Source organism: Camarhynchus parvulus, chromosome 3 (assembly GCF_901933205.1).
Source record: "Camarhynchus parvulus chromosome 3, STF_HiC, whole genome shotgun sequence".
NCBI classification, from domain to species: Eukaryota; Metazoa; Chordata; class Aves; order Passeriformes; family Thraupidae; genus Camarhynchus; species Camarhynchus parvulus.
Window position 1 is genome coordinate 107,223,441 of NC_044573.1, and position 20,577 is coordinate 107,244,017.

General features: G+C 41.0%; 1 protein-coding gene across 2 annotated transcripts in view; it reads left to right on the forward strand.

Annotated features, from left to right (window-relative positions):
* CLIC5 (chloride intracellular channel 5) overlaps nt 1-20,577 on the forward strand; it is a 68,632-nt gene that overhangs the window by 9,031 nt on the left and 39,024 nt on the right. Inside the window, exon 1 of one of the 2 annotated variants that reach the window (XM_030945671.1) lies at nt 9,590-9,909. The exons of the other annotated variant lie outside the window; for it this stretch is intronic. Coding sequence (XP_030801531.1) covers nt 9,847-9,909 — 63 coding nt within the window. The 5' untranslated portion in view covers nt 9,590-9,846. Of the gene's footprint in view, nt 1-9,589; nt 9,910-20,577 lie in introns of those variants that run through there. 2 annotated transcript variants of the gene reach the window in all.

Consider the following 20,577-nt stretch of genomic DNA (forward strand, 5'->3'; position numbering starts at 1 on the left):
TTGGAAATCTGTTTCAGAATGTCACTGCTTGAAAGGTTTGACACTTTAATTTCCAAATTACCTTTATTTATGTGCAGTTAAAACATCCTTGCTCTTGTGCCAGCATGGTCCATTAGTAGTCATTCATGCATTTAGCTCTTTTAAAAATCAGTTTAGGCTTAGACAGCCTCAGATGTTTTGGGGCTAAACCAGCCAATCCTTTTTGTCTCAGTTTCTGCCAGTTGTCATAGTAATCCCATTCTGCACATATTTTCTTTCCACAAAGGTGCCTTTTTTTTTTTTTTCACAGCTGCATCTTGTCTCAGGTTGCTTCTGCTTTTATAGCTAAACTAAACAAGCAGCAAAAACATTCTTTTAATAACCTCCTGTTTTAAAATATCTATGATTGAGTAAACAAATTCTATTTGAGGTGAAATGTCTATGTTGCTGTGCTTTTGGAGATCTCAGCACTGTGTCCCTGTAACTTGAAGGCTGGTTGAGAAGCAAATGGAAAGAGTGGAAGCTTTGCATCTGGAAATATAGATATTTAATCACTCTTCAGACCTCTGCTCACTTGTATTTGTACCACTTTTGGATTAATTTAAAATCTATTTGATTAAAAATCTGACCAGCAGAAGTGTTTTATATTTGCCCACATTTATACTTGTTCTATAAATATGTTCATCCTTAGCTCTAACACTGATACTTTGGGTGGCCCCTCATTGCAAGAGGGTCTCTGTTAGCCAGAAATGGCCAGTGAAGTGCCCAAATAATACTGGCAAGTCCTCAGTAAACAGAAATACTAGGAGAACTAATTTAAAGGTATAAATTTTTTATTTTTTCTTAATGTCATTAGAAATTCTTCCTAATTTTAATATACATTTTTCTCACCATTTCAAATTAATTTCTCAAAGCCTAAAGTTATTACAAGGTAATATTTCCCCAAAAAGTTACTAAAAGTATATGCTGGACAAGTTCCAGTGTCAAGAGTCTATTATACACCATGTGGCCTGTTTTGAAGAGGCACCAATCTGTCTTCCCTTTCTTTGGTGAGCACATGCATTTGTGAATAATCACAGTAAGTAGTTTCCAGCTACACAGTACATAGCTACACGGTGACACAAAAATCACCACCTTTGTGAAAACACCAGAGATTGATTATATGTATATCATACTGAATGATTGCATCACTTATTGGACTTCATGAGGCACCTTAAATTCACTCATTTTCACCAAATATAGGCAGGATGCTTATCTGTTGAATCAGTAACTTGCTCATGGTCCTAACACGCGTCCTTGGTGCGCTGGCGCCTTGCAGGAGGCCGAATAAAGAACAGCCCAAGTTCAGAGCAGCAAATTCAGAGTTGCTTGGCCCCTCCCTGGGAGATTGCTGCGAGTGAAGTTTGGCCAGGGCAGAGTTTCTGTGCAGCCCCGGGCGCGGATTGGCCCCGCACCCGGGCTGATAACAGCTAAAAATAGCCCGGCTATAAAACCCCGGGCGGCAGCTCAGCCAGCCTGGCATTCCCTCCTGACCGCCAGCCAGGGAGGAGACCGCGCTCTCCAACTCCCTGCAAGGATGTGACCAAAGGACGCTCGGCTGCCTAATTCCACTTAACAATTAACTTGTCAGGACTGGACTGTGTGACTCATGGGGATGGTAACCAAGTACCTTTTATGTTAATAAAAAAAAAAAAAAAAAGAAAAAGAAAAAAAAAAGAAACAGACTGAAGGCCAGATTTTCCAAGCAGATTTTTCCAAGCAGAGCGTGACAGGTGGGCCGGTGGAATGTCTTTGGAAATGTGCCTGTAAAATACTGTGTACAAGAATGTTGTACTTGTGTATATATATTCACATAATCACCTGTATGGAGAGTATACTCCAAGACTATGGAGTTCTGAACACTTGAGAAAACAAACGTATTTTCATTTGACAATGGTTTGACTAAGCTGGCATTGAGTAGTTCAGGAGTCTATTCTTAGCTTGCTGTTGATTCTGGGGAAATTCAGTCATTTCCTTGAATTTTTGTTCACTTTCAAGCTTTTGTTTTAAGATGTAGCCGGGGGAATCAGAAACTTCAGTGGCTGAGTGCATTGCAAGATAAATCTTTGGGTGTCTGAAGTCCTTTGGATAAATAAAGAAGATACCAGTGTTGAAAAGCTCCCGTTTTAAAGTTTGGCAAAAGTTACACTGACTTGAAAACACAGTGTAAATGGGGAAAGAATTAGGAAGCATTAAAAATCAGTGGCACTATCAGCCCTATCAATAGTAAACTATTCCCACATGTATTACTTCCAGTGGCTCTGAGTCCTCCTCTTTGATTTTATGAAGCTTTGCACTATGAAGTTTTTATGTGTGGATTCCCCTTCATTTTCATTACAGCTTTTTTTTTTTTTCTGGTTTACAATAATAAATTACAAGGTTTATAATATCTTGGGAGAGTGATAGATGACCTGGCTAACTTACTTTCACTTTTGATTCTATATACTTAGTTCTCTAAAAAGGGCTTTACCTTGTAATTACCTTTCCATTTCCTTTTAATTTCTTGTTTAATTGCTAGATCTCTCATGGCATATGAGAGAATTGCAGAGCATGTTGGTTTGATAATTCTGTACCCTGAAGTCATCTTTTTCTGCTCAGGAGACCCAGCATGGTCAGAGATGACAGAAATTCCCTCACAGTGACTTCCACCTAGTTGAGATGCAGAGCTGAGAGGAGTCAAACCTCACAACACACACAACGTCACCCTTCTGAGCTCTGCTTTTCCTCTCTGAAGGTCAATTTTCTGCATGAACCTATAGGCAAGGCTTAACTGGAGAGTCTCTGTTTGCTGCCACCCTCCGCAGGTGAATCTAGTTTTCTCTCAACATCATGAGATACCTTTATATATATTTATTAATTAGTCTGGTATCAACTCTGACTTGCTGCTCGGCTAGAAATGGGTAGAAGTTGCCAATAATGAGTAAAGGGGTCCATATCTCATTAGAACTTTTCCAGCTGATGTAGGTCTCACAGGAAAGCCTAGTCCATTTTCTACAGAATTGCATCAGAGTTGTGCCAGAGCAGTGAGACTGCAAAGACAAACGGGGCTTTGACATTTTGGTGGTCTGTGAGGTTGCTCCCAGGTGTTGCAGCCAGTGGCCAAGGGTCCACACTTTTCTTATAAAAGTGATACCTGCTACATGCTCTGTGAAAACTTGTAATTTTGGCAAAAGATGGAATTTTTTTGGAAAATCTTCCATTTAAGAGGCAAACCCCCCCCTTATGTCTTTCTAGTTAGACTACCCAGTATTCCCAGTTCTGACAGACTTAAACAAGGCACCACTGTTATTTAGACTGTGCTCAGTGCTGAATTTCACTAAAAATTTACTGTTGGTCTTAAGCCAACCACCTTTTCAAGAATTACCACAACCATCTTTCACTTAAGGATGTGGGACATGTTCTTTGAAGTCCTAATGAGCTGGGTTTGCTGGTCACCAGCAAAAATCTGCTAATGTAAAAGAGCATTTGCAGAAGAGAAGTTCACATCTGTACTTAACTCACTACCTTGCTTCAATTCATCCTGGTTGTTTGCATTAACTCTGCAGTGAAAAGGATCCTCAAGCAAAAAAAACCCAACCAAACCTAAAATGGACTATCAGCAAGTCAACTTTAGGTGCTGCAAGATGTTGAACTCTCACTTTGAAGTTCTTAGGAAGGAAAAAAGAACAAAGAACCTGCTGTTCACTTCATAACAGCTTGAGGTGATGCACTAAGGCAAGTGAGCTGGCAAACTTTGTGGAAAGTTTATCACAGAAGTACCAAAAGGTGAAATGAAAAATGAATGAAGGCAATTTATTAAGGAGAATGGAAGAGTTCTTCAGTTCACTGAGAGGCTCAAGGTCAGCCAGCTCCATTAACCCAGGCTAGCAGCACTGCCATTGACCACAGGCATCACCAGAGGTTAAACTTTGCTGCCACATAGGGATGTAGGGATGTTGAGCTCTGCTATTTCACACTGATCCAGTGTGAGTTTATCAGGGAGCAAAAATCCAGAGGCCCTTTTCTTAAGCCAAACAGTACCTACACTGCAGAGGATTCTGAAATCCACAGTGCAGATCCATGCACACTACCTGCCCTGTAGGGGCACTGATGCCAGTGTGTAAACCCATGGGGAATAGCCTGAGTCATGAGTAATTTCAAACTGAGCTGCTGACGGCTTCAACTTTTAGAAATAATGTGCACCAGAACATAGAAAGTAATTTCAGCTCTCAGCCAAATTGTTTGCTAAACAACAGTGTGAAACACTAATGTGTCCAATGAAATCAGCAGCAACTGTGTATTCTTTGAGCCTTAATTCCTGGGAGCAATTGAAGCCTAGCCTGAGATGTGCATGAGTTGTACATGCCATTTTAAACACCTTCTGTAAATAATAATTCATAAATCAGGATTAAATAGTGTGTTGTGCACTGGTTTTTTGTTTGAGGAGTGATTTAATCCTACTTTGCATGTCCATACTTCAAATCTTAATTAATTTAGATTTAATTTATGATAAGAAGTATACAAAGAAGTGAACAGAAATAATCTAAAAAGGGACTTGCATGATGAACTCCTGTAAAACAAGACAGGAATAGGCATTACTCTGTTGCAGACTTGGAAGTAAAATAATATAATTTTAGTTCTATGACAGTAGTGAGTCAACATCAATGGGTACATCACAATTACCTGGTGCTGTTTTTCTCCACCACACTTGATAGCATGGAGGATTCATTTTGAAAAGCAAGGGCTGAGGATTTCTACATTTCTCCTTTTATCAGCTGCATTATCCATAGGGCCCACAGTTTGGGACAATCTGTCATGCTCTCCATTGTATCTCCTACAATACCACTTTCCAGAGCAGTCTCAGTCCTGGTTGGAAGTATCTTTTGTTTTTAATTGAAATGTCAGTTTTGGAATGATAGTGAAATAAATCACTGCCCTCTAGAAGCCTCTGTACTGAATGCAGCATTAGGAGATGATTTTGTACCTTTTCAGAGCCACTTCCTTACAAAGGGGTACCTGAGGCTGTCTCTATGTGAGCACTGAGATCATAATCCATAATGCAATCCCTCTTCACACTGAACAGCAGGTTCAGTTTTTCTCTTCAGCTTTTCTCTTGAAGGTGTTAATGCTTATTAATGTTACAGCAAAGTTTGATGCTGCATCCACATGAAAACATAATTATGTATAAAAATAATTCCATGGTTTTGGACTAGAACTTTGCAAAAATCCAGTCTGAACTGATTCACTCTGCTAAACAGAAGAGTTTCAGCAAGATCATTTTAGAGCTAAAATAATGCTTTTTAATAAAAAGATAAAGGAGGGCTGCTGTAGTTCATGGCTGTGATGGATTCATAATATCTGGGGGTGGGTGCAGAGGGGGTTACCTCAAACTGGCCAGTTAATGGAGTGCAAAGTTTTCTGCTCTAGGCTTTTCCATCCCATCCCTTTTATTGGAACATTCAGGCTGCAGAGCTGTTTTTGTATCTCTTGATGTCTTTTCTTCCATTACCTTGAGTGTGGGAAAATTTACAAAAAGGAACAAAATCAAAGTTCTTCCACCAAACCAACACATTTTGAGGTACTGTACATCTTTAGAGTTAAGGGAAAGTATCTGCTCGCCTAGTGTTGGCATGAGGCTGATGAGAAGAGCTTTGTATGTCCTTGCATGTCTTGTACATTTGGGAATGGGAAGACCTGCTGTCTGGCCCCAAATATCTGAGACAAATCTTCTGATTTTTCTGAAATTCAGACAAGAAATCAATAGTGACACATTGTAACTCAAAAGAAAATAAAAATTACTGGATTGATTCCTTGCAGTTGTTAAGTGTGTTGCAAAACTACTAGCATCCAATAAATGCGGTTGGAAATTGCCAGTAATTCAGAACTGTCGCTGGAAGAGATGTTTCCATAACCTGTTCAAACCACCCTGGCTGCTGCTTAGGTGTGGGGTTTTTTGACAACTAAGCAGTTAAATAATTCCCTGATAAAATCATAGCCCTGAATACCATTTACTGCATTTACTGCAGCTGCACCAAACTTTTACATCTTTTCATCCCAACAATGAAAAATGTTGCCTGTGTCATATAAAACTTGCAATACCTGCTCTGATGGAAGGAGCTGGATGGAAGCACTGGGGGATGGATGTGCTTTGTGCTCTGATCCTTCTTGGTAACGTAGCAGTGTGCTGGAGAACTGATAGAGTTACATTCTGGATGCTTGGCCTCTGCTTCACCCCCTCGGGACAAATCTTTGCTGGAAGTGAAGCTTGGATCAGGCCTGTGAAAGCTGATAGTGCATCAGGGCTCACCTACAATAGAGTCTTATGTAGGGATGTGGCTGTTCCTTTTCTGAAGCTGTCCTCTTCTTTTATTAATGGGATAATGTGCTCATATTCATTTCTATATCTCATAAACCTCAAACTGTAATGACTTGGCTTATGAGGAGTTCGTAATTCAGTGTCTAATGTTCTTGTGTGTAACTCAAAGCCTCTGCTACTTCTGACTTGTGAGAAAATGATAGGCCAAACTAAGTGACTCATTCTTTGCAGTAAAATGAGAGTGTACTAATTATTTATCAGTATCTTACCCTTAATTTGGCTGAAGAAAGAGCTGATTTCATACAATACACAAAAGAGCTGTGTAGACACTAAAAACCATTATAGTCAGAAAGGTTCCACCCAGATGTAAGTAATAAGTCAGTTTTATATGACAGAAAAGCAGTAAATGCATGAATAGATTCCTAAAGCAGCGTATATATATATGCGTCTATATATATTTCCTCCTACTCACTGCCTTCTACAATGTTTATCCTAAATTCAGCTTCCAGAATCTCTTTTCTAAAAAAACAGCATTATATGAACAAGTTATGTTGTCTGTTATGTTTGGTCTCTCCTAGGGATTCCATGGGGGTAGTTTTGTAAAGCAGAGGGTTTTTTTTTTTTTTTTTTTTAAGTGGACTAGCTTATTCTTTCCATGGATACCTAAGAGCACAGCTGGAACACCAGATGTGTGGTATTTATTCCTCAACTTCTGTAGCCTCTGAACACCCCATATCAGGTCCTGGGACAGGGGGTGAGGTGGAAGCAGATGGGGAAGGCACCTCCCAGTGGCAGCACTGCCCAGAAAACCCAGAGCCAGGTGGGATCTGGCCCATCCCTGCAGCAGCTTATATCTGGGTTAGGATGGAAATGGCTGCAGGACACCTTTGCTCCCTTTGTATTGCAAAGTTTCCCTTCTGCTTTGCTGAACCTCAGAACAATAATCTTCATCTGCAAACTAATTACCAATTATAACACACCACTAAACCCAGACAATAATTGGGAGGGAATGATTTGAATGCTTTAACACGTTGAGGCTCTACTGAAATTGCTACATCTAGGGTTTGACTTTCAGAAGCACAAGGCACACACAACTTCTGGAGTGAGGGATGGCACAGGCACAGAAATCAGGCTCTAAAGCCATAGATTTCTTCTACTTAAAAATTACTGCAGGATTTGTCTGACCATTACATGTTTATCTCATTACCCTGGGCTCAGTGGAAAAAATTAGACACTTCTAGGGCATATTTTTTCACTCTAAAATAGACATTTAAATAGGTCACATGCATCACAACTTGTAAGTGCTGATGTTTGGAAAGCTGATTTTATTTCTACCCTTTGGTTTAGCATTAGCAGCATTACCTCATTACTGTGCTCATAGCTGGCAGTATCTTCTCTTCCAGAGCTAATGGTCCTGGGATATAACTTGTTCAAACCACTTGCCTATATCAAAGCAATGTTTTCAGTGAGGCTGAAAAACAATGTTTTCAGTGAGCTACAGGTAACCTCAGTCAAGATGATCCATTTCCTATTGTTCCCAAGATCCCTTATTAAAGGGAAATTATCTCACCATGAGGTGCTAGAGCAAAACAATTTTTCTGCAAATCCCAAAAGCTTAAAATTGTACAGTTAATAATGTGTTATTTAGGGATGCATTTTAGAGATACAGTGATTACTCTTAAGTTTTTGGCAGACTTTTATAAGAGTAATGCATAATTACAATGCAATTATTCTTTCTGTCACATGTAAATACACTTAGCCCATGTCCTTGGAAACTTACCGGTAGGCTTAAGAATAATTGTACCCTAAATGTTTGGTAATTAATCTGCCTAGTCCAAAAATTACATGTAAAAATTTGAAATCAAAGGAGTAATAACACTTAATTCTCTTATAGTTAACCTTCCAGTTATTTGAATGAGTGCTAATTAGATCTAAAAACCATAAGCATAATTTTACAGTAATTATGATGATGATTATGTTGTAATTACAGTTGCAACAGCATAATGAGATTTACTTGTTAACCATTTCAGTCCTTCATGTAGTGCACATGAAGCAGCTGTTTTGGGAAAATTCCCATAGAACTTACCCAAAGGGCCATGGAGGTGTTGGCTGTGACTGCTCTGGAGCTGTGTGAAATGCCTACAGAGAGAACTGCAGGTCATCACAGAAGCACACAGCTAAGAGCACCTTCAGGAAAGGCGAGTGTTTGATCATGTCAAAACCCTCCCCAAAAGGCATCTCTGTGTCAGAAGGGGAAGGTAAAACTGCTCATGTCTGGCAGCTTGAGCTGCCAACAACCTGTGAGCCAGAGCTTTGGCATTCCTGAAACAGGATCGGGGCAGAAGTGTAGGAAGAGACTTCCCGAGGGCAGGAGGACACAAAGTCCCTCCAGGCAGGGATGGGGATGGGGAGGAGGTGCCATTGACCCCTTCACCTCTGCCTGCTGTCCCCACCTGTGCCAGCACTCCCTCCCTTCGTGCCTTTTGGCTGTGTCAGGACTTTCTATAGGTGCCACCTCATGCTCTGGGCTGCTGTGCGGTGCCCTGTGAGTCACGCCAGGAATGCAGGGCGAAGGAAAGGGAGTAGGGATGACAGCAGCATGTCAGCAGCAGGCTGAGGCCCTTGAACTGTCCTCCCATGCTCCACCCAGCAAATCATTGCCCCCCTGTCCTCCCTCTACAACCAGCATCCCGAGGGAACATGCTGAGAAATAGTTATGGGACCCAAAGATTCCCAATCCTCTGCTCCTGAGCTCCATCAGAAGTGGTCACATCACAGGTGCTTCTCTCACCCGAGCACTCAGTTTTGCCTTCTCTACCACTTTGTACCCCACACATGGTGGGGGCTGCTGAGGCAAAGCTCTGCTTTTCCTCCCATTCCTTGATTGATCCAACAGCCAGTGCACAGGCTCTTTTTCTCTTACCTTTCTTAGCAATAACAATGTTAGGACTTTGAACAGCTACAGGCAGGACAAACACCCATCAGAAAAAGCAGAAAAAAACATCACTGTTGCTTAAAGCAACGAAACCAGCCCGGCTGCAGGACTTCCTTCTTCCCTGTCCCTGGTGCTCCCCGCTGTAGAATGAGGGAGGGAACAACAGAAACGCTGAAAACAGGGAAGAGCAGAATTATTTGTTCAGAGACTGATTGTGCCGTAGGTACCAGGAGCTTGTCTCCTCCCCTATGAGTTTAACCCCACCCTCTGTTTTTTTATGCTCGGGGCTATTTTGGGCAGGCAGCGAGGGCTGCCGCTCTGACAGATGAGGATACTGTACCAGAGCACAGCAGCACTTGTTGCTCTGAAGAACTACTGTAACAGGGACTGCTCCTCTGCTGCCTTCCTTTTCTTAATTCGTATTAATTTAATTGCCTGCAAACTTGTTTACTCCAGTGCTTTCGAGCTTTATCGTTACAAGTGATGTTTTAACAGCTTTGTGGGAGCAGTTCAGAAGGGAAACTCACACGCCGTGCAGTTGAAACCTCCCTTTGCCACTCAATATCAAGAGATCAGCTGGTAGCCTTGGGGGTGAAAAATGACAGACTCTATTGCTGCTAATGGGGAAGGAAAGGACCCTGAAATTGAGCTCTTTGTGAAGGTAAGTTGCGCTGTGAACTGGACACTGGTGTGACTCTCAGATCGGCTCAGCTTCTACTGCATAATCAAACTTTAATTTTCTGGCGCTGAGCGGAAGCGGTGCTGTGGCAGCCTGTTATCTCCTGCACACACACTCACTCTGCTTTCTTCTTTGTGACATTAGAATTAGGTAATGTTGTGGAGGGAGAGTCAGAGTTCCTGTGTTTTATTGTTAATTCTCTCCTCCTGCGTTTGTTCTGTTATTCTTAGCTTGCTGCCTGCAATGTACTGTGTCCTAACTTTAGACTTGAGACTGTAGGCTTTGGGTTTTGCTCTATGAATCCTGACTTTCTTTTCCATTTTTGGGAAGAGCTGGGGGGGTACCAGGATTTGGTACCTCAGCAGAGGCTGTCAGATCTGAAATGCTGATGAACCATAAAACAATAAGGATTGAGATAAGTTGTCAGTCTTCTGATTATTTACTGCAATGCTTCCTTTTTTTCCTAAACCAATAAAAACTTAATCAAGTTTTTGCTGTCAGTTTCCTCAGACTGAAGCTCATTCTGATTTTATAGAAGAGTAACTGAGAACAGAAAGCAATTTACTGAAAATATAGAAAAAAAATACCACACCTTTTATGTGGCAGGGTTTTAGAATGTTTCAAGTTGTGTATGACTGTTTGTCTTGGGCTGTGAAAACCTTACCATTAGAATCAGTGGCATGGTTGAAACCCATGACACATACAACCTTATTAATAGCAAACTTCATGCAAACTCTGTCTCAGTGAAGGGCTCAGATTTTTTGATGTTCAGAGTGTTTTAAGGCCTCTACACACATTGAGGCTGAGATCCCCTATGCCCATGTAAAATCATAGAACGGCTTGGTTTGGAAGGGACCTCAAAGGTCATGTTCCAATCCCCCTACCATGGGCAAGGGGCATCTTCCACTAGATCAGGTTGCTTAAAATCTTGTCCAGTCTGGCCTAGAACGCTTGCATGTGTTTGGTCTCTCTGAGCCTAATCCATTCCTGTAAATCCATTGGATTATTATAAAGATGTGGGAGTTACCTCAGACCCTTAGCAAACAGAGCCCTGAATGATTAGGAAAGCAAATTCCAACCCCTCCCTTCTGTCAAGATGAGAGTATGTAATTGCTTTGTACTCCCTGATGGATATTTTGGGCTGTAAGTTGAACTGTCAGCCACATCCATGATGTGTATACACAGTCTCTTCACACATCTTCCAAAACCAGTCAGTTCAGGTGCAGGTGTGACTGAGACAGCAGTGAGGTCTCTTTCCGTAGCAAACAAATTTGACAAGAACTTCAGGTTCATAAGAGCCCCATAGATACTTTTTACAGAGAGCTTAATGTAATAAAATGGACCAGCATGACTCCATACAACCAGACACCTCACTTTTTACAAGTTGTTTCTACCAAATTGTGTTTAATGGAGATGTTTATGGGCTAAAAAATAGGTTTGTGATGTTGTTTGGTACTCTGTCATCAGTCAAATGTGTGCTGGAATGGAAATGTGTAGCTACTGATTTGTTTTAGTGCTTGCACTATTTCACTGAGGCTGACATGGATGTTTGTGATATGTGGTTCTTTCACTGCATCAGCTGTTAAAGTGAAGGTCATTGCTCAGATTCATTGTGTGAAGCTCTGGATCCATAAGATACTGGGGAAAATGAGCACTGCATTAAACCAAGCCATGCCACCACCTGAAGATTTATAACTCCAGAAAGAACATTTTTAGTAATGTGACTTCCTGCATAATGCATATTACAGAATTGCATAGAGACTCACATAAAACTCAGAGCTGGAACAGAAGAATTAATTGGTATCTTCCTGGAGACTTTCCATTTAGGTTGAAAAATTGCGATTCTTGATGTTTTGGAAAGGTGCCATTAATTTAATTAAAAGTTTAAAAGGTTCTATAGTAAAGCATGTGACCAGAGTATTAAATTTTACACCTCAGAAGTTCAAAAATAAAAAGAGAACATCCAAAGGAGAGACAAGCTGAGAGCTGAAAAATAGGAGAATATAAGAGAATCATGAACAGGTGAAAACTTTTCTGAAGGGTGACTGCAAAGATTAGAATATTAGTAAGGGAGGTAGACAGGAAGGCCGATCCAGGAGATACTCTGCAAAGAAGAGACTTATTCTGCCAGTTTTAAAGCAGGAAAGAACAGAAAAGTGGAAACTTCTGGAGGACTGTGAGATACTGGGACAAGTGGCAAATGTAAATATACTGGACCACACTTGAGGCAACTTCTAACAGCAGAGGATGTTTAGATCAATGAGCAATTCCTAATTTGAGGTTTATAGAGGTGATACTTCACCCAAGGAAAAGAGTTCTGTCCTGCATTCCCTGAAAGGAGCACACAGAAAAGGCAGCAATGAGTGAGAAAATGTAGGGCAGTAGATGTGGCCTGCTGGAAATTGTATCTTCCACAAGCCCAAAAAAGCCAGAAAGGGCTGTTTTTCACCAGCCACGGTGACCCCAATAAAAGCATTTTCTGTCTCAGGTTAAAAAAAGAAAGGTGTTACACAATTGCTCTATTTCCCTTTGCTGTTTGTCAAGCAGGAGTCTCAGACAGACAAGCAGGGAGCAGGGCTGTAACCAAAAGAGCTGCTCTGTAACCTAATGCAGGCTGGCTCGGGAGCTGCACAGACAGGCTGGGCACCACCAGGACACAGCTGAGCTGCTGTGGCAGGGACAGGTTAAGTGGTTATCACACCTATTTGTTATCATCCCCATTGATTTCACTTGTTTTCTAACGGTGCCCCAGCCTGGATCTGTGAGGTATTTTTTTGTGAACAAGTGTTTAAGAGCAAACCCCCCCAAATCTGGGGCAGGACACAAGGAGAGCGATGGTGGGAGCAATGAGGTCTGCCAGGGAGGTGGTGCTGCCTTGATCAGATGTGCAGCTTGTGTGAGCAGGCCTTTGCTGAACACTGAAACTCTCCAGCAGCAATTCCCTCTCTAAACTTGTTTGACAGGGAATTGGGGGAGGCTGCCACAGAGAAGGGTTTGACGCGTGGTGCCGTGAGACGTGGGGAAGGGAACGTTGGGAGGTAGTGCTGCTCTGTGCTTAACCCAGCTTGTTGTAACTCAGGCTGATTTCATCCTCTGTGTGCTGGAGAAGCAAAGTGCTTCTGTATAAATGACAATGACACCCTGCTGGAAGGTGTATTTAGCTTTTCGTGGCAACCTTGCACCTGTATGCGTGAACATAATGACAAAATTGAAATAGTGCTCCTATTACGTGAAGTAATACAATTAAAACCCATAAGGGAGGACCACAGGACTTTTGTGGCTTCTTTCTGTTTGCAATGGAAACAGGTGTTTGGATGTACATTCCTTGTCTTTCAGGATCAAAATAATACCTAATATCAAAAGTTAATTTGAAGGGAGATACATTGTACCCATGGAAAACAAAACATGATGCAAAGAGGACTGCGTTGCTCAGAATGCAGTCTAGAAAGCAAACCCACAAGTGAACCAAAGTACATTTCATTTTAAAAAATCTTCCTGCTTAGAAACACTCTATAACAAGATATATCCTAACCCCTATTTCTGATAGAGAAAAGATGGTGATATCATGGTGGTAGGAGAATGTATGGTAGGCTGGCAGGCAGCTGCTTCTAGAAGGAGTCATTGTTGTGGCACTGATGGATTAATATTATGAGTATGTTCATTGGCATCCAGGGCTGAACCGAAATCAGAGGGTCCTTGGTTGAGGGAGGTGATTCTGCCCCTCTACTTCACTCTTTTGAGACCCCACCTGCTCTGCTGCATCCAGCTCTGGGCTCCTCAGCAGAAGAAAGATGTGAACCCACAGGAATGAGTCCAGAAGAGGCCACCACTTGGATCAGAGGGCTGGAACACATTTGCTATGAAGACAGCTTGGAGAAGAGAAAGCGCCAGGAAAACCTTATAGAACCTTCCAGTACCTAAAGGGGATAGAGAGAGACCTTCCACAAGGGCAAACAGGATAAAGGGAGATGGCTTTAAGCTAAAGGAGGCTAGGTTTATATTAGATTTTAGGAAGAAATTCTGCATTTAAGGGTGGTGAGGTCCTGAGACAGATTGCCCAAAGCTGTGAATCCCTGACAGTGATCAAGACCAGGCTGGTTGGAGCTCTGAGCGGCCTGGTATTGTAGAAGGTGTACTTGCCCTTGGCAGGGGAGTTGGAATGACATAACCTTTAAGGTCCCTTGCAACCCAAACCATTCTAGGATAAGGTGAGCAAGGGCTTTTGTTTAAAACCTGTAAGGCTTTACTTCTCAGTGTTCACCCACAGTCACACTGAGCACCCTTCTAGGGAAATGTGAAGGTGCTGCAAGTGTAGAAATCAAAAGAGACCTCAGAGGCCTTGAACTTCCACAGTCTCTACTTCAGACATTTGACATGTCCCCATCTTCCAGCTGACTGGGCCCATTAGGATTATGTCTAAAAGTGATGGCAAGATTTCGTACCAAGCTTACTGTTCTGAGTGATCGGGTCAGTCAGAGAGCCTGGCTGCCGGGACAGAGCAGTCATCCACAGCAGTGTGCTCCATCAAAGCCCCAGGAGCTGCTGCTCTCAGGAAGGTGTTGCTGCCATTCTTGTGGACACAATTATCCCAGAAATTATCTCAGGGAGGAGCAAGTTGGGTGGGGTCTTGGTTTTGCCTCTTTTTTTTTGTTCTGACCATTTTGGGTGCATTTTCTGGATTTTTAAAGTTATTTCTGCTTGAAAGGTGATTTCAAACCAGCCTTGGTTTGGATTTTGGTGAAGTGTTGTAACAAAGCCTTAAAGGAAGATATAAATAAAAGTGTTACACCTGCTACAAGCAATAATTCCCCACTGTTAAGCCCTTTGTGGTTTTAATATAAGAGAGTCGTTTTGATAAGAAAACTGATTTCAGTTTCAGAATTTCAGGGTTATCACAACCAGTACTGGCTTTGCAAACAGGGGAACATAATTTGGTAGGAACCTTTTAACCCTTTATAACAAGACAGGCTCTGCAGTGTATTTGGTTCATAGACTGCCCTCAAAAAGTTGTTTTTGCTGATGATTAGAAATCAGAATCAGAAATGGAGGGCTCTAAGTTAATTTCTGTTTCCTGAGAAGTGTGGGTATTTCCTGAGCTCAGCTTGGCTTTCATACAAAATCATTCCTATGTTTAGCTAAACTTTCTAGATAAAAAGGAAATAACAAAGATAAAAAAAGCACAAGGAAGAATAATGACACTGAAACATCTGGTCCAACCTGTCTGGTGCTCCAAGACTGACCATAACATTTTTTTGTTGCCAAGCTTTTCACATTTTGAAAAAGCCACAACCACCCTACAAAGCAGATGTGTACAGTGTGTGCAGTCTCTGACACTTTCAGCTGTCACCCTGGAAGTGGTGGGAGCACAGGGTTTACTGTGTATCTTGAATTTTTACCTTTTGGAGCTGCCAAGCAGGTGATGAGCACCATGGTTTGTGTCTCCTCAAACTGCTTCTGGTGAGGCAGTGCATGATCAGCAGCCTGAGTCTCCTCCTCCAGCATCCTGGCCTTGTGCTTTGCTATTAAGGTTACAAAATTTACAAGATTTACCAGTAGTCTGGACACCAGGGAGGAAAATAATTTTACTAGGTTTGTTTAAACACGTGTAAATAAGTTTTGAAAGTTCCACGCAGTATTTCAGTGTAGTGGTTCTGCTAAGATCTTGTCAAATCAGGAGTGACCAGAGTGACAAATCAGTAACAACTCCACTTCTGACCTGCTTAAATCAGAGAAATGCTATCTGGACTGCTCTTATTTTTGCTTCTCTGATTCTTTTTTATTAAGCATTTTCAATAAAATAATTTAAAAATAGTCAGACAAAAAACATCCATCTTGGCAAGAATTATCTTTGCTGTAAAATTACATATTTAAAAAATAATTCAATAAATTGCCATTTAACCACCTAGCAAATGTTTTAAAATTACATGTTGCTTGTTTTTCCTTGTGATAAGAGAAACAATACTTTAAAGAAGCTTTAGCCTGAGTTATACAACCCAGCGTCTGTGTGTCTGTGTGTCTGTTTTGTCTCCGAGCTTTTGGAGGTTTTGTTTTGCGTCAAGACAAGGGCCTTGTTGGTGGGAATATTAGAGACAGGCAGTAAATTGTTTAAGCAGGCCAAGTTTATAAAGTGACTTGGCAGGGATACATTCACTATCCCAGCCACCTTGAACCTAGTCTGGAATGCTGTTAGGATTGCCGGGGAAACTGCTTCTCAAGTTAAGAAGGGATTTCCAGCTGTGTCTCCTGCCTAAGTTCACAGTCTCATCCTTAGTTTATGGTTAAAGGTGAATGATACCGTGATCTGTCATGGTTTGGGGGCTTTCCTCTGTAACCAGCTGTGACTACTTGCTTTTTATTAAACTTGATGGTATTGATATACATGTTACTTGTGATCAAAACATCTGATTAAAATAAAACATATTTCAATGCTTTGTTGAATATGCATACTTTCTATAAATGGGATCTATTAGAATAAATAAGAATTCAGAAACATTCAACTTGGTTCGTGGCCACAAAAGCAAGTCAGTTTTGTACTGCTGAGTTCAGTGGCAGCAGAATTAGGCCTGCCTAAGTGTATTTGAGATCTTGTTTAAACTCCACTTGCTAACTCCTTCCTTTTTTCTGGCTTTTTTGAGCCACACAATCAAACTGGGTAAACACTGTGTTTTAATTTAACCATGAAGAACTGGTGATACTTGTAATTATTATTGCTGGTACTTAGAATTAGCCACCAGTGTGCCCTGGGTGCTCTATGTTTAGCTGCAGGTTGCTCTTTTTCCATCTCTAGCAGCTCCCATCCAGTCAGGCTCACTGGTTGCTGTGTCGTGGCTCAGCAATGACGGTGAAGCCTCCACTGTCCTCAGGAAACTTTTATTGGCAATACATGGCTCTGCTGAGGCTAATCCAGAACAGCAAATGTCACTGGGATCATTTGACATAACATCCCAAAAATACACAGGGACCCTTTCCAGGAGAGCAGCAGGAAGTACGTCTGCCCCTGCTCCAGGATTTCATGTTGTTATCAAATCCTCCTGCCTGTTAAATAGGGTTTAATGGAAGGCTGTGTAAGGATTGTGTAGGACAACACGTGATCATCACAGCAACAATATCATGTAGTTCTTGTGTGGCACATAATTCTTCAAAATGTAGCAGATATGAGCGAAATAATCCCAGCAGCGCTGCAAGGGTAACAGAGATATTATTTTGTTAGTAGTATTTCCATTGTTCAGCTAGGAGCTCTGGTAGATTTTTCAAATGACTCCTTTTTAGCAGAGTTAGGCAGATGTTAAAGGGCTGTGATTTTATGTGTTAGTTTTGTACATGAATAGTAGAAGGTTTCAGTGATGAACTTTTTTTTAGCTAAGGTTGATTTAAAGTCAGGCAGAATCAGTTGGGATAAGGAAGGGTTTGGTTTTGTGCTGGATTCAGTCGATAAATCTTACATGATGTAGGAAATGAGAGCCAGTACCTGAAGTGCTGTAGTAGGTACTTTGTAAGTAGCTTGAAGTGATTTGTTTGGCACAGTAAAATTTCATGTGGTAATTTCCTTATTCCCTTTCCTTCCTTGTCTCTTGTTCTCCCCATTTTTTTGCTCATCTGTGTTGCTAACATGAAGTAAAACTCATCTAGATGTGGTAGCAGGCATATATATGTATATCTGGAGCTATGAGTTTAAAAAATCTGGTTTTTGTATATCTGAGGAATTTAATCAGCATCATGTATTCCTGGCATGATTTTTATATTAAACTTAAGACTTGGAAATTATTACACTGGAACAGAAGCAATTCAAAGTGTATCCAGCTGTGTTTTGCAGTTCCAAAGCCAGTAATTTTATCTAATAATACCTAAGGGTAGAACTTAATCTAACTGATTGCATTTACAACATGTCATTGCCGTTTGTTGCATAACTTGATTGCCACTACACACATAAATGTAGAATGATGAGTTGATAGGGTTTTTTTCTCTGACTCTCTTAAACTTAAAGATTCTTTGTAAATGGGTATTATTGAGAGTGCCTCTCAAGAATAATTTCATGACTTATTTTTTGAAGTGTTTATGATTTTCCTCTTCTGTATGTATCTATATTTTATTAATGGTGGTGTTCACTGGCTGAAGTCATCTTCCATGATTTAGTACATATTCTTCTTTGATTCAGTGACTCTGATGCACCCCATCAGAAATGTCATAGGTACGGTGTCATGAGAGGAGATGTGCTCAGAAAAGAGATTTGATCACAAAGCCCCCTGAGATGCAGTTCTCTAACACACCTTAGTAAAGCTTTGCCGTGTCAAAATGGCCCCAGTGTTGTTAAAATCCAAATCAACTTTTTTTTTTTTACTTTCCAGTCTATGAACAAATGAGCACTTCAGCACTTTATCTTAATAGAAAGCAACAACACAGCTCCCATCATTCAAGCCCTCTGATTTTTATTATTTTTTCTAATCAAACTGTGAAAAGGTCCTGCAAAGCGAATTTACATGTTAAGCTCAGTAATATTTCCAGGCTTTGACCCAAATTCTTCACAGGATTTCTTTACTTTTGTGCTTTTCTGCCTCCTTCAGTGACCCAAAGGAAGTTTTTCAGGCTCTCCTCACCTTGATAAAATGCTGATACCAGTCCTTCTCTGGTGCCAAGTTTGCGCACACGTGTTGCATCTTGTCTGCTTTTCCTGCTTGTTCTCACACACAGACAGACTCATAAATTTATACCAGTCTTGTAATCCCCATGATTTCTGTGTTGGTCCCCAAAACAGCCTGGTTGCTTCTTAAGAGGTATTCTATATCTGGAGCTCAAGGGCTTCTCCGATTTCCCCCTCCCGCCCCGTGTACCTGATTTCCAAAAGACATTAAAATAACTCCTTTTTATGTATTTCTGGCAACCCTTCATAAAACTGAAATAAAGCACTAAATGAAATGCATTTCAGGAGGGCTGTGTTGTATTAATGCATCTATAGGACAGTAGGAGTAGAAACTGTCCCTGCTGTAGCTACTCTGGTGTAAAGGACATTCAATTAAGGAGGATAAAGGTGCTCAGGTAGTGACAATTTGCTCCTCTAAATCCTCATCTTGATAGATGCTAATTTTGTGTGCAATGCAGATGACAGAAGCCCATGGTATTCACCTGTATGTGCTTGCTGCAGTAGATAAAAAGTTAATTAAAATGCTCAAGGCCTAATATTCAAGGCTGAAACTGATTTTCATTTACTTTAAATTCTATAAAACTTGCAAGGATATTATATGGGAGTAATAAATTCCCCCTTATTATGTAAATCCTGCTGTAAAGAAGCCATTTCTTAACTATTTCTGTTGCTTCTCTTGCATTTCATAGAATCATAGAATGGTTTGAGTTGGAAGGTTGGAAGGGACCTTAAAGATCACATAATTCCCACTCCCCTGCTATGGGCAAGTACACCTTCTACAATACCAGGTTGCTCAGAGCCTCATCCAGCCTAACCTTTAATACTTTCAGAAATGAAGCATCCACAACTTCTCTGGCCAATTTGTTTTGTTTCTTCTGGTCTAAGAAAAAAATCTGACTCAGGTCACCATTCACCAATATCTCAGGTGTTAAAACCTGTTCTTGATTCTGGGAATGGGGTTTATGCACAGAGGAAATTTGCTTGATTTAGGTGTGGCTTTAGTTTCTGTTTCTCTTAACCAAGAAGATGCCAAAGGAGACACAATATTTTTTTGTAACTTCTGCTGCTGGTAAGGACATAAGTGTAATGCTCTACTTCTTGGAGAAGGGCTCATCACCTCCAAAGAGACTGTGCTGCTGCAGAGTGGAGTTCAAAGTATGAGGAGCTAATCCTTGTGTGCTCCACCTCAGAAATCTGACAGCTGAGTTCAGCATCTGTCTCTATTCAGAAAAGACTGTTTAGCATCGGTTTTAAATGTTCAGAAGATGGATGTTTTTTTGAGTGTTGGTTTTTTTTAATTCTTGGTAGTAAAACACAGGGTGATACTAGAAATTCTCCAAACTCCCTAGATGCTGATAACAATTAAGCATCCTTAGATCCCAGTTCTGCAAAGGAGGCTGTGCAGTCTGCTCTGTGCTTTGGCAGCCACCTCTGAACATGACTCTCTTTGCAAAATCCATTCCCCGAAGTAAAAAATAAATACAGATGCCTTTTAATAGTATTTCCAAAGCATTGTACGGTCCTGGTCAGTACTTTGCAGGTGCAGAAGCTGAGAACCTTGTGCAAGGAGGGCCAGCAAGAACTTCATCTTGGTCCTGTGCTCTGTCCTTTAGTCAATAGCTCTTGTGTCCTTTGGGTTTTGTACAGCATTTAGCATGGCTGATTCAGTGTTCCTGTGCCACTGAGGCTCAGTAATTCACAGTGAATAGCCCAATAACAAACACACAAATCATACTAATCACAGCTATGCATTTTTACTTTCTCTTTTTGCCACTGCTGTTAGTAGGGAGGGGTCAAGGTTTAGATTATCTTTTGACTGGGTGTTTTAAATAACACACAGAGCTTATGTGTTTTAGGACGTTGGAAAAGAAGTAGAGAAGAATAATTTTAAGGCTAAAAATTGCTTAAGATTGCCATCCTGAAGGCAGCCTTTCTCCTTTAATTAAAAGAGCAAGCATCACTTGACTGCAATATTAAATGTATCTGCAGGGTCTTTTTAGCACAGTGGTAAG